The sequence below is a fragment of the Pelodiscus sinensis genome, chromosome 1 (assembly GCF_049634645.1).
Source record: "Pelodiscus sinensis isolate JC-2024 chromosome 1, ASM4963464v1, whole genome shotgun sequence".
Lineage (NCBI taxonomy): Eukaryota > Metazoa > Chordata > Testudines > Trionychidae > Pelodiscus > Pelodiscus sinensis.
The window spans coordinates 83955846-83969684 of NC_134711.1; the positions used below are offsets into that span (position 1 = coordinate 83955846).

Here is a 13839-nt window from a genome sequence, read left to right on the forward strand (position 1 = left end):
ATTTTAATAGACAAGACAAAGGACAGGGAAAAGGGAGTAAACTTCATGTTAGTTTCACAATTTCTTTTTAAAATATTCTTAGGGTAAGGTCTTGTTGGGAGGAGATTGGCTAAATGGCTAAAAGAAGCGTGTGTATAGTGGGAGGGGGGAAGATAGCAGGTAGGGATCATATGGGAAGGGGAGCAGTGAGCTGTAACACACATATATCCCTAATGGATTGAGCACAGAGGCAGACACATAAAACACACTGACCAATATGTTACATACTTTCTACTATTCAAGTGTTCTACATAGCAAAAAGGATACCTAAATGTCATGTCTAAGTTATTTTGACTATCCATATAACAAGAATGGTGAAGTTCTGATCATAAACTCATGTACTGAAAGAGCAGCTTTTCTACTGCAGTAGGATAAGAGCAGTGCTGATATTATATTTACTGAGAGTGGGTGAATGATTCTGATTTAAATCCAGACATCTCCTTCCCTGAGTCCCTATGAACTCTATTCAAGATGAACTAGCACAAGAACATCACCATTCAATGTTCTGGGTCCATCTGTTGGCAATATCATGATGAAAACAGATTTTTAAATGCTATTTTCAATGAACTATCACACAACAATTTGTTCCAAGAATATTTCCAATGACTGTCTGTGTGCCTACTACTAGAAAAAACAACTTAAAAAAAAAAAGGTACTCTAACAGGTTGAATGAACCTCCTAAATCCAGGACTCTCTGGTCTGGCAACATCCATGGTCTGGCATGTTGCTGGACCAGAGAGCCCCAGTGCTCGGGAGTGAGAGCTGGTCGGGAGTCCAGCAGCGGAAGAACACTACCGTTGGGATTGGCAAGCCCCACCCCAGAGAGCCCCAGCTGGGCACAGCATGGCAGAGCAGCCATGGAATCCCAACCCAGTGTGGCAGCAGTGGGACAGCCATGGAGCCCCACCCATGGGAAGTCCTGGTTGGGTGCAGCAACAGCTGGGCAGCCATGGAGCTCAGACCCAGTGAGGTAGCCATGTATCCCCATCCTTGGGAAGCCCTGGCCAAGTGGGACAGAAGTGTGGCATCCATCAAACACCATCCTTGGGAAGCCCCAGCCAGGTGGGACAGAAGCAAGGCAGCCACAGAGCCCCAATCTCTGGGGAGCCCCAGCCAGGTGGGACAGAAGCAAGGCAGCCATAGAGCCCCAATCTCTGGGGAGCCCCAGCAAGGTGGGACAGAAGCAGGTCCATGGCAGCTGGGGAGCTCCGTCCCTGGAGAACCCTAGCCAGCTGGCAGAAGCAGGCCAAAGCCAACCCCAAAGCCCTGCAACAGCAGGGCTGCAGCAGAGCCAACAGGAGGGAGGGGCAATGTCTTGGAAGGCCGGTGGCAGGGAACCTCCCGATTCAGCAAATTCCCTCATTTGGGACTGGTCAGGTCCGGAGGGTGCCAGACAAGGGATGTCCAATCTGTACTATGATGTAGAGGGGAAAAGACAAAGGGCCTACAAACATAGAAAAAGAAGGAGACAACTGGGAATAGTCAATAAAGGCCAAGAAGCTAATATTCTATACATAGGTTAGCCTGGATTCAGGCCAGAACATGGAACTGTGACAGTGGCACTAATGGGTGATTTCTAGCTGTTAATAGATGGAGAGCAAACATCCATTCTCATTTTTTTAGACCTAGCTCCAGGATTTGACACTGTGAACCATGAGATTCTGTTCTCATGTGAGAGATGGCTAAGGTGCAGGGAAATGTGTTTAAATGGTTTGAGTCAGTCCTGGAATACTGATGGGAAACTGTACAGCTGCCTCTAGATCCTCACGGTGGAGTCCCACAAGGATAAAATATCTCTCTAGTTTGTTTCAACATCTATGGTTAGCTACAAAGTGAACTGGTCAGACAACTGAAGTGGAAGCAATATGCAGATGACACACAGATCTACCTTTCACCACTACAACCACGCCACTACCATCAGGATGGACCAATGTTTGGATGACATCAGCTCATGGACATAGAGCAGCTGTCTGAAGCTGAACTGCGGCAAGAAAAAAAAAGTGATGCTGGTGGACAGAGGGAAACATGTTGTAAAGTCTGTAGCCATGGCACAGTCTCCTTTGGTTGAAGGTACCAAGTCACAATTAATCAATTCAGCCCACAGTTTAAGAATAATCTGGGTTCCTCACTGATGCAGCAGTTGGTTAGGAGACTCCATACCGGTGTCTGATTACAGGTAGTCAGTTATTCAGGCTTGTGTCATCTCTTAGGGTATGTCTACACTACAGCGTTATTTCGAAATATCTTATTTCAAAATAGTTAATTCGAAATAAGATATTTTGAAATAATGCGTCTACACACAAAATGCATTTTGAAATAGCATTTTGCTATTTCAAAATAGCACATCCACACTGAGTGGACTCTGAATCGCATTTAAGGCTGGCTGGAACCACTTACGGCACGGCACCAGGTCAGGACTTACTGTGTGGGGCTGCTGCCTGAGGCTAACTGAGGTCTGTGCTTAAAGACCTTTCCTCCCTGCCCCCCTCAGACAGCCAGTTCTCAGGTTTCCCTACTTGCTTGTCTACCTTGATGAGGGACAGCAAAGCATTTTTTTTCCGGTGTACTTTGGTTGCCCTCACTCGGGACATCACAGCACTCTGCAATATGGAGCCAGAACTATCCCTGGGCACTCTGGTGCTTCCCTTGGATGCATTTCTGTGAGCCTGGCTGCATTTGCTGCAGGCTGCCATCTGGGAGGTCCATCGGGGGTCTGTCAGTATCCAGGAGGCCCTGTGGGAGAGCTTCCACCTTGAGGAGCACCAACAGTCTCCTTGGTGTGCCCCACTGGGGGCTTGTGCCTCTTTCCTCTCTCACGTCCTTCTACTTACTCCTCTCTAACTCCCTTCCTGGTTTAAAATAAAATACACATATTTTCATAAATATAAACTCTCTTTATTTAACAAAATGGGAGGGAGGAACGAAACTCTGGTGAGACTGGGGAAAGGAGGCGGGAGAAGGGAGAGAGAGGGAGGAGGGGGAGGAGGAAACCTGGAAGGAGGGAGCTGGAAGGGGGAAGCAAGGAGAAGAAGGGGGAGGGAAAGCTCAGGACTCACGGTTGGGGGTCTCGCCGGGTCAACTGTCTTCCAGCATCGCGGGTGCGGGGACCTCGGCGTCCCCAGGGGAATGGGGAGGGGATGGAGGGTGGAGAGGAGGTGGAGGGAGAAGCGGGAGGGGGAGAAGGAGTGGGAAGAGCAGCGGTAGCTGGGGAAGGAGCAGGTGCTGAAGCGGCAGGAGGCAGCACGCTCTGCACCAGGGTTTGCAGGTGCTGGCAAATGGCATGGCCCTGGGCAAGCTGCTCCCGTTGGAGCTTCAGTCTTCTTGCACCCAGTGCTAGAGGGTGCGGTGCAGGGTTCGCAGTGCACCCAGGTGCTGCTGTTGGTACCCCTCCATTGCATGGGTGAGCCTGAAGAGCCCTTGGGTGCAGGAGCATGTCCCGGGTGGGGTGGTGCACCCTGCACACGCAGCTAGTGCGGCTGTGGAAAAACAAGAGAAGTGGTCAGTTATCCCTGGGGACACAGTGGGTGAAGCCCAGCCCCCCTCTGCAAGGTGAGGATGACCATTCCCTGCACCATCAGAGCCGATGCGCTTGCACACAGGCTATATTTGGAACTTCCTGCTATCCCTGGGAGTGGGAGCTGTTTTGAGACTACACCCATGCCCCTGTGGTGTATATAGTGGAGGAGCGGGGGAGATGTCCCCTGCCTCTGTGTAGAGTGGCCTTGTGGAGGGAGGGCGTCCTGCTGTGTCCCACCCTGGAGCCAGGAGAATGTCATGCCTCCTCACACATGTATGTGGCTAACAGGGTAAGGCCCCTGAGTGGCAGCCAGCTGGGACCACATGCCCAGGGGTGGCATGGCACATGGTCGCACATGCACAGGTTGCTGCATGATCTGTGGACAGCAAGGCCCACACACGCAGTCCCTCATTTCCATCCCCCCTCCCCGCATAAGGGGACAGTGATGGCACTCACATGTTGTTGCCTCCCTGGCCTGAGATAACACCGGCAACAGGTCCGCTGGGGCAGCTTGGAAGTCCTGGCTCATCTGGGTGATGTTAATGGCCTCCTCTGTCCCCTGGCTCTCCTCCTCCTCCTCCTCGATGCCCTGGTCGGGGCTCTCTGCCCCAGAGTTGATGACCACCTGGGGGGCACAAACCGTCCCACCCCCCAGGATGTGGTCCAAAGTGTTGAAATAGGGGCAGGTATGTGGGTCTGCCCCTGGTTGGGAGCTGCCCCCTGTGGCCCTAGCGTAGGCCTGCTGCAGCTCTTTGATTTTCATACGCACCTGCTTCTAGGTGTGCATGTGGCCTTTGGTGACCAGGCTGTCAGCCATCCTCCTATAGATGGCCACGTTCCTGCATCTAGTGCGGAGATCATGGACATTGGAGGCCTCCCCCCAAACCTCAATCAGGTTCACGATTGCCACATGACCAGGAAGGTGCCCACCTTTTGTGGCCCCTGGTAGGCTCCTGGGAGCTGGGAGACTGGTCCTGGGGAGTGGTGAAGGGCTGGCTGCCGGTGGCTTGCTGGCTCATGTTTTGGGGCCACTGGGTCAGGTGCAGTGACTGCTGGCTCTGGACTGGCAGGCCTGGAGTTGGCACATGCGTTGTGGCCAGACTCTACCCCTTTAAGGGCTCCAGAGAAGGGGGGAGGGAGAGAAGTTTTCCTGGTTGTGCCCAGAGTGGCCATCAGGGCACCCTGGGAAGGGCTGGAGGCCCCCTATTTCAAAATAAGCATCTACACAGCACTTATTTCGATTTAGCTATTTCGAATTTGGCGTTCTTCTTCGTGGAATGAGTTTTACCACATTTGAAATAAGTGCTCCGCTATTTTGAATTAATTTCGAAATAGTGGTTTGGCTGTGTAGACACTAGAAAAGTTATTTTGAAATACCTTTGCTGTGTAGACATACCCTTAGATGGACTCTAGCAATCTGACAATATATCTTGTCATGAAGTCTTGGGCCTCTGCTGGATTGTTGAATCAAATTCAAGTCTAGGTCCTTATTTTCATGGCACTCTATGGCCTGAGCCCAGATCTAGGCTATCTAAAGGTATGGGATGGAGACTTTACTCCACAACTTTACTCTCTGGTACAACAGAATTATTTACAATAAGTGCAAAGTTTAATCATGTGGGAGATCAAATTGGGGGGGGGGGGCTGATCCTAGACTGTGGGGTGAATTCTCCAGGAACTAAAAATCTATCACAAAGCTCATCACCTTCTACTCGAAATATGACATTTCTTTGACTTTGCCTTCTGTAACGGAACTATAACAACAACAACAAAAATCAAAACTATCAAAACAAGACACATCAATGCATATGCTTGTCTTCCTGTAACGAGGATGAGAAAAAAAACTAATAACTTGAGACAGATGTTAGTCATATTGCTTAATGTCCTACTGGAAGATGTTTAGAGTCTATAATAATATACAGAATTAGAAATATGTGGAAAAGTGTAACGTTATGTAGACTCAACAATAATATAAGATACAGTAAAATAAAAAATATATAGAAAGTTATAAAATCAAGTGGAGAAAAGTATATTAGAGGAAGGAGGCCTGGAAAAAGGATGAAAAGAAAACAAACACTTGGAGGAAAACTAATGGCAGCCAAATATAGCACTAGCATTAGACAAATGTTTTATTTGTCATTATTCTGTAACAAGAAAAAGTTGTGTAATTCCCTTGTACATCTCTCTGATCATAATACCAGAGGTTCTAATTTCCCCATGTGTAACTATGTATAACTAGCCAATTAGCTCGTCATAAGACAGGATTTTCAGGTCTTCTTTCCTGAGTGCTCTTGCTCTGTCTCTCTATCTCTCTTCCTCCTACTTCCTCCCCTCTCTCTCAGCTCTCCTCCGCCTCCTGCCTCTCTCTCCGTCTCTTACTTTCTCTTCTCCCCTCCTGCCTCTCACGCTTCCTTTCTCTTCTCCTCCTCCTCCTGCCTCTCTCTCCCCTCCGTCTCTCCCCTTCCCTCCCGCCGTGGCGCTTGGCTGAGTGCTGCCTGCCCAGCCGGGCTGCCGCGAGAGAGGGGGGTGGGGCGGTGACGTACACAGCCAGGGGGCGGGGCTGTGTATGTCACCTCCCTCCCTTCCCCTCCCACGCCAGGGGAGCCCAAACAGCCCCTTGAGCTGCAGGCTCCCCTGGCGGCCCGGCTGAGGGGCACAGCACTCAGCTGAGTGCCACAGTGAGAGGGGAAGAGGGCGGTGTCATCCACGGCCAGGGGGTGGGGCTCCCTACATCTCCACCCTCCCCGTCCCCTCTCCCGCGGCGTCCTGGCTGGGGGCACACTACTCAGCGCCACGGCGGGAGGAGGAAGGGGGGCGCCCCCCACCCTGCCAGGTTTGCTTCCCGCCTCCCTCCTCCCGTCCAGCCCCACGGCCCCCGATCCCCCCCCAGCTCTGCTTCCCGCTCCCTCTTCCTGCTGGCCAGCCCCACGGCCCCCCAGACACCCTCTACCTCCCCCCCCCGCCAACACTGCTTCCCTCCCTGCTTCCTCTGGCCCCCCCCATACTCCTCTCCAGCCCTACAGCCCCCAATCCTCCCCCAGCTCTGCTTCACGCCCTCCTTCTGGCCAGCTCTGCCCTCCCTTCTCCTCTCTGCGTGGCGCCCCGCCCTCCTTCCCCTCCCTCTGTGGCACAATGCACCGCTCAGCTGGGCCCAGCTGAGCGGCTTCCCAGCTGGGCCCAGCTGAGCAGTTGCCCAGCTGGGCCCGGCAGGAGCGCCACAGCGTGCCACGGAGGGAGGGGAAGGGGGGCGGGAGCCACGCAGGGAGGGGAAGGGGGCGGGGCTGGCTGGAAGGGAAGTGGAAAGCAGAGCTGGGAGGGTTTGGGGGCTGTGGGGCTGGAGGAGAGGATGGGGGGCCCGGAGGAAGGGAGGAGGGAAGCAGCACTGGCGAGGGAAGGGTCTGGGGGGCCATGGGGCTGGCCAAACCGCCACAGAGGAAGGGGGGCGGGGCGCTGACGTACACGGCCAGGGGGCGTGGCTGTGTACATCAGCATTACAGACTCACAGACAATGGGCTACTATATATATATGATGCTTTTCTGAGTACAGAAGTTGTTTTTAGAAATTGTTTTGGTTTTCTCTGTTTCACCATTTTTTAATTATCTGCATTTATATATTCAAAAGTCCTTATTAGAGACACAGTACATGCATACATACATCTAAGTACACACACATGGTCAATTGTTCACAGAGTCAGAAACAATTAACGAGAGTTTATTCTGATTACCTACCTGAGGGCGTATAACTTTTACTATATTTTTAAGCGCAGTGTCTGGTGATGGAGGAGAACAGTCAGGTGTTGGGCCTGTTGAGCTGTTTCTATGGTTACTAGTTCCTGGTGCAGTAATTGCTACCTGAGGAGCATTATCTGTGAATAAAAATAGCATTTTGATGAAGCTATTATACTAGTAGAGCATATGTCTTTTAAAATCAGAAAATACTTTTGAAAACAGAAAAATATTTTAAGTTTGAAGAATTCTCATTATTGAGCATAGATAGTGAAGAAAATACTGCATATTTATCCTATATTTTAATATGTTTTATTTCCATTTAAGCTGGTATATATCACCCCCTATGGTACCTAAATATTAGTGCACACAAAATGAAAATTATTGTTTAATTCATTTTTCTGAATTACTTGTTATGGTTCCTATTACTACATTTATAATCAGAATAATCTAAGGCTAAATATCAACTACAGGTCATATTGCTTTTTGTGGTCAGCTTTGCTATAATAAAACCATTAAGGCAGCAATTCTGCAAAGTACTTAAACATGTGCCTAATTTAAAGCATTTGTGCAATCCCACAGGAGTCAGTGTAACTACTTGTATGCTTAAAATTAAGTAAATGACTAAATGCTACATTGCACTGAGGCCTATATGCTCCTATGAATTAGGATATGTTAGTTGTTACAAACACAACTCTGAAAACACACGTATCAAGGTTTGAATACGATTAAGAGGAGTAGGGGAGAGATGCAATAGTGCATTTCTTAGAAGCTAACAACATATAGGACCAGATTCTTAATTACACTAAAGCCCCCTTACCTTGCTCTGGCAGTATATAGGGGTCTTAAAGTTTTAAGTGAAAATAAATGTAATTAACCCCTACTTAAAATCCATTTTACAGGAACAGAGCAGTGAAAAGCAATTTTCAGAGCTGCAGTATATGTAAAACCTATGCACTTGGTAGGACCTGACTCTGATTCCTCACTTCCTTTAAAAATCACTTTACACCCCTGTAGTCATGCAAAGTCATGCAAAAGTTATCAAATGTGTAAGTATTCCCACTTCGAATATGCCAGAGCAGCATACATTGAACACATAGTGTAGATAAGAATCAGGCTCCACTGTGTTTATCAAAATATCTTACATTCTTGCATTCTAAGTTCTACATCAGGAATCTCAAACTCAATTTACCTTACCACCAGTGCCAGTCCTCAAATCCTCCGACTGGCCCAGCAGGCACCCCTCGCTGGCAGAGCTCTTGGGCGAGAGGGGGTCTCCACATGTTTTAACTCCAACACACATACACCTCCCAGACGCATGAACTTTCTCCCATGCATCCCCAGCCCCATTTGCTGCCACCAGATGATTTAATTACTCCTGCCTGCCGGGACCCACAGTGCCATCACAGGTAGGGTAGCGGAGGTAGAGCAGCTTTGGGCTGCTAGCTCTGCATCACTACTGGCATATCCTGTGGCCCAGGGGAGATGTGTGCAGATCCATCCTATCCATAGGATGCTTTGGTGTGACCACCCTATCCGTCCTATGGATGGGATGGTCCCCCAAACTCAGGGTACCCTTTGAGACCCTAGGCAGCTGCAGGAGGTACGGAGAAGTGGAGCTATGCAGCAGCCTGCTCTGCTCTGCTCTGCCATCATCTCCCAAGCCAGCCTGCATTGGAGCTGGAGCGTTCCACTTCCCACCAGCACAGCGAAGCACAGTGAGCGGGCTGGCCTGGGAGATGGTAGTGGAGCAGAGCCAAGACCACTGCATTGTTCCACTTTCCCACAGCTCCTGCCACCACAGGGCTCTGGTAATTCCAAAGGTCACCTCACTCAGGGGAGGAGGCTTTAGGAAAGGAGTGCAATGGGAGAGTAGGGGCAGAGCATGGGCTGTACTTGGGAGAAGAGTAAAGATACCTCCATGGGTCACAGGGGCTCGTGTCAACTGCTGTGTGCGGGCCAGATTGTGGAACTGCTTGGACCATGAATAGCCGGTGGGCCATGAGTTTTAGACCCTCTATTTTACAATACATTTCAATTAACCACGCTGAAAAACCCAACAGCTCAACATTTCAGAACAGCTGTCCTTTCCCAAGGGAATAAAGCATCATTATGTGGCTGTTTCTTATAATCAATGCCCTTATTACTAACAGCTTTTTATTTTTACTTTATGATCTACCATCAGATGACAAGAAATGATGTACCACATGGGTTTTTCCATCAGAGACAGAATCATTACTAATTCAACTATAGCAAAGGGATTAGCTAGTTTAAGTATATGGGATGCAATTTCATTAATAATAAAAAGCCTTGAATTAATTTTCTTTTGTAATATAAATTATTGCATAATTATAATGCTCTACTTTGCTTCACTTTCAATATATTCAACATATTCATAAATGATCTGGAGAGAGGGATAAACAGCGAGGTGGCAAAATTATGAGATACTAAACTGCTCCAGATAGTTAAATCCAAAGCAGACTATGAAGAGCTTCAAAATAATCTCATGAAGCTAGGTGAGAGGGCAACAAAGTGGCAGATGAATGTTAATGTTTTTATATGCAAAGTAATGCATATTGAAAAATATAATCGCAACTACACATATAAAATGATGGGGACTAAATTAGGCATTACCACTAAAGAGAGAGATCTTGGAGTCATTGTGGCTACTTCTCTGAAAACATCCACTCAATGTTCAGCAACAGTCAAAAAGCAAACAGAATGTTAGAAATAATTTTAAAAGGGATAGAGAACAAGACAGGGAATATCTTCTTATTAAAATAGCTTCTATATAAAACCATGGGATGCCCAGATCTTGAATACTGTGTACAAATGTGGTCACCTTATCTCAGAAAATATATCTTGGTATTGGAAAAAGGCAAAGAAGGGCAACAAAAATTATTAGGGTCTTGAAATAGCTGCCATATGAGGAAAGATTAATAAAACTGTAACTTTCCATCTTAGAAAAGAGGAGACTAAGGGTGATATAATAAAGGTCTATAATACCAAGACTGGTTTGGAGAAAGTAAATAAAGAAAAATTATTTACTTGTTCCCATAACACAAGAACTAGGGGTCACCAAATGAAATGTATAGGCAGCAGATTCAAAACAAACAAGCAGAAGTAATTCTTCACACAACGCACAGTCAACCTGTGGAAATCCTTGCCAATGGATGTTGTGAAGACCAGGACTTGAACAGGGTTCAAAAAAGAATTACATAAATTCATGGAGGATAGGTCCATCCATAGCTATTAGGCAAGATGGGCAGGAATGACATCCATCTATTGTATAGAGCCAAGTCCTAAGATACAACCGGATTTGCTCCGATCCTACAGACAAAGACAAACACCTAAAGGATCTATATAGAGTATTCCTAAAACTGAAATACCCACCTGGAGAAGTGAAAAAACAGATTGACAGAGCCAAAAAAGTATCCAGACATGAACTACTTCAAGACAGACCCAAAAGAGAAAACAACAGAATTCCACTTGTCATTATCTACAGCCCACAACTTAAACCCCTCTAGCGCATTATCCACAACCTATAACCTATCTTGGAAAATGATCCTTCATTCTCAGAAGCCTTGGGGGAAAGGCCTATTCTCGCTTACACACAATCCCTCAATCCGAAACAATTTTTTTTCCAGTAACCCTGCAACACAGTTACATCATAAGTATCCAGGAACCCAACCCTGAAATCAGCCCTGGTGCCAACTTTGCCCACATATCTTCACAAGCGAATTTATCACTGGACCCAACCACAACAGCCACCAAATCAGAGGCTCATTTATCTGCATATCCAGTAATGTGATCTATGCCAGCAATGCCCCACTGCAATATATATTGGACAAACTGGACAATCCCTGCAGGAAAGAATTAATGCACACGAATCAGATATCCGAAAAGGGAACACACAAAAACCTGTTGGGGAACACTTTAATCTACCTGGACACTCATTAAGGGATCTCCAAGTTGCTGTTTTGTTACAGACCAATTCCACAAGCCAAATACAGAGAAGGATTGGAACTCCACTTCATTCACAAATGTAATGGTCATGCAAATGGTTTAAATCAGTGTTTCCCAAACTATGGGCCGCGGCCCGCTACTGGGCCGTAGGAAAAAAATACCCAGCCTCAGCATGGCTGCCGGGGTGTTCCAGGCTCCCAGAGTGCCCATATGGCACTGGTTCCCCCAAGCCCTCGGCCAGGCTAGGCAGAGTCTGCAGCCAGATATTCCGGGCTCCTGGCAGAGGCATAGCTAGGGTTACAGGGTGAGTTAAAACAAATGAACTCTTGATCTCAGATGGGGATGGAAGGGGGGACTGGCTGCGAGGGGAGCAGAGCGGGCCGGGCCTGGAAGAAGTGTGGGTGGGTGGGGGAACTAGCCACCTGGAAGCAGGGCTGGGGGAGGGAGGCTTGGGAGCAGCGGGGCTGGCCGGGGGAGGTCGGAAGGAGGAAGAGGAGGGGAGAACCTTCCACTGGAAGCAGTGCTGGATGGGGGCAATAGGGCTGGCCAAGGAGATTGGGGGGGGGGGGACCGGCCGGCCAGCGGAAGGGGTAGAGAGATGAGAACCGGCCGCCAGAAGCAAGGCTGGACTGGGGCAGCAGTGCTGCCCGGGGGAGATAGGGAAGAGAAGCAGGGAAGAACCCACTGGCTGGGAGGGGGTCAGGGGAAGCAGGGCTGCCAGGGGGCGCGAGATCGGGGGTAGCAGGGCTGGCCAGGGAAGATGGGGGGAGGAGGGGAGAACCAGCCGCCGGAAGCAGGGCTGGACACAGGCAGCAGAGCTAGCTGGGGGAGATTGGAAGGGGAGAACTGGCTGGTCGGGGGGGGGGGGAAGTGGGGCTGGCTGGAGGGGCAACGGGTTGGGGGGAGCGAATCGGGGCTGCCCCCCACCCCCACACACACACACCCCTCGAGTAGTTGCAAACTGTCTGGCTGATAGACACACTCACGCAGCATGAGCACATCTACCAGCCAGGCAGTTTGCAATTACAAACTGATACACCTAATAATAATAAAACTTACCTAATGAGAAAATACCAGACATTTTATATGTCTGGTATTTTCTCAATTTGTTTCCCGGACAGAAACCTCAAATACTAGACTGTCCGGTACAAAACCAGACACCTGGCAACTCTACCCCTCCTTGCACCCTCCCTCCTAGCCAGATACCCTACCCCCAGTCTGCTCCTGCTCCCGCCTCCCCGAGTACCTGTGTGGTGCTGGGTCCCCAAGTCCTGGCCCAGGCGCGTGAAACACTGACAATTTATTAATTTTTCATTCTTTTTTTAATATATGTTTATATTTTTGGGCTGCAAAAAACAGTACTGAAAAAAAAAAACCAGGTTCCAACTAAAGTAAAAAGTTTGGGAAACCCTGATCTAGCCAGTTTTCTGTCCATCTTACAGTCTATTTATCCAACCCATATTCCTTTAACTTGCTGGCAAGAATATTGTGGCTGACCATATCAAAAGCTTTGCTAGAGCTGGCACTGGGGGCTTTGGGAGGACCAGAAACATTTGCTTATGCATATGAATATGCAAATATGCAAATTAATGTTACTGGTCCTCCAGAAGCTCATGAATGGATTTACTGGTCCCCATGTCAAAAAGTTTGGAAACCCCTGGTTTAAATAGTGATATTGGATGGCTAGGACATTATCAACCAAACAAACAATGAAGGTGCCAGTGGTTCTTGATGTCTGTGTAGAATCTGTTCTTACAAAAGACAAGACTATGCAGCACTTTAAAGACTAACTATTAGTCTTTAAAGTGCTGCATAGTCCTGTCTTTTGTTTCAGTAAGACCAGACTAACATGGCTACATCTCTATTATGAACCTGTTGTTAGTACTCTTCCTCTCCAAGTGCAAACTAATGGTTCTTATCAGCTTCTTTTAACTGTCTAGTCTTTAAGGTGCTAATAGACTATCTGTTGTTTTTCAGTTTTTCCTGTTACAGAATGGCTTTCCCTTTTAAACTTATCTACCCACTGCCTCTTTTTCTCCCTCCTCCCCCCTCCAATTTTTTTTTCCTTCTGCCCCCTTTTCCCATTTGTTCTTAGTTCTGGACATCCAACACTCCAGTCATCTGAAGAAGTGGGATGTGCCCATGAAAGCTCATGATACCATCTACATGTTTTATTAGCCTTTAAAGTGCTACTAGTCTATTTGTTGCTTTTTATATTTATCCCTAGCCTCTGTTTGCCAGAAGCTGGGAATGGGTGATAAGAGGGACCACTTGATTCCCTGTTATATTCATTCCCTCTGGGGCATGTGGAATTGACTACTGTCAGAAGACAATATACTGGGCTAGACGGAACTTTGGGCTTATGCTAACATTCTTGTGCTCTTAGGTTCTTTGCTGGGAATAGGACCAAAACCTCTTTGAAGGTAGTATTTTTTTAAGATAGCCCTAACTGTAAATGCATTCAGAATGATATGCATTTTTGTGCAGCAATTTAGGACAAAAGGAAGCAATTTAGTCTTGAAATAGTAGGGTCATACTCTGCTGCATCCAGTGGCAAGTGGGCTGGCAATTGGAGACCAGACTGACAGTAA

The 13839-nt window shown here is 48.0% G+C and overlaps 1 protein-coding gene across 9 annotated transcripts in view; it reads right to left on the bottom strand.

Moving 5' to 3' along the window:
* ANKS1B (ankyrin repeat and sterile alpha motif domain containing 1B) overlaps window positions 1-13839 on the bottom strand; it is an 823383-nt gene that overhangs the window by 533465 nt on the left and 276079 nt on the right. For all 9 annotated transcript variants that reach the window (XM_075933985.1, XM_075933942.1, XM_075933974.1 and 6 more), the window contains one exon: window positions 7286-7422. In XM_075933985.1, the coding sequence (XP_075790100.1) occupies window positions 7286-7422 (137 nt within the window). The remainder of the gene's footprint in view (window positions 1-7285; window positions 7423-13839) is intronic.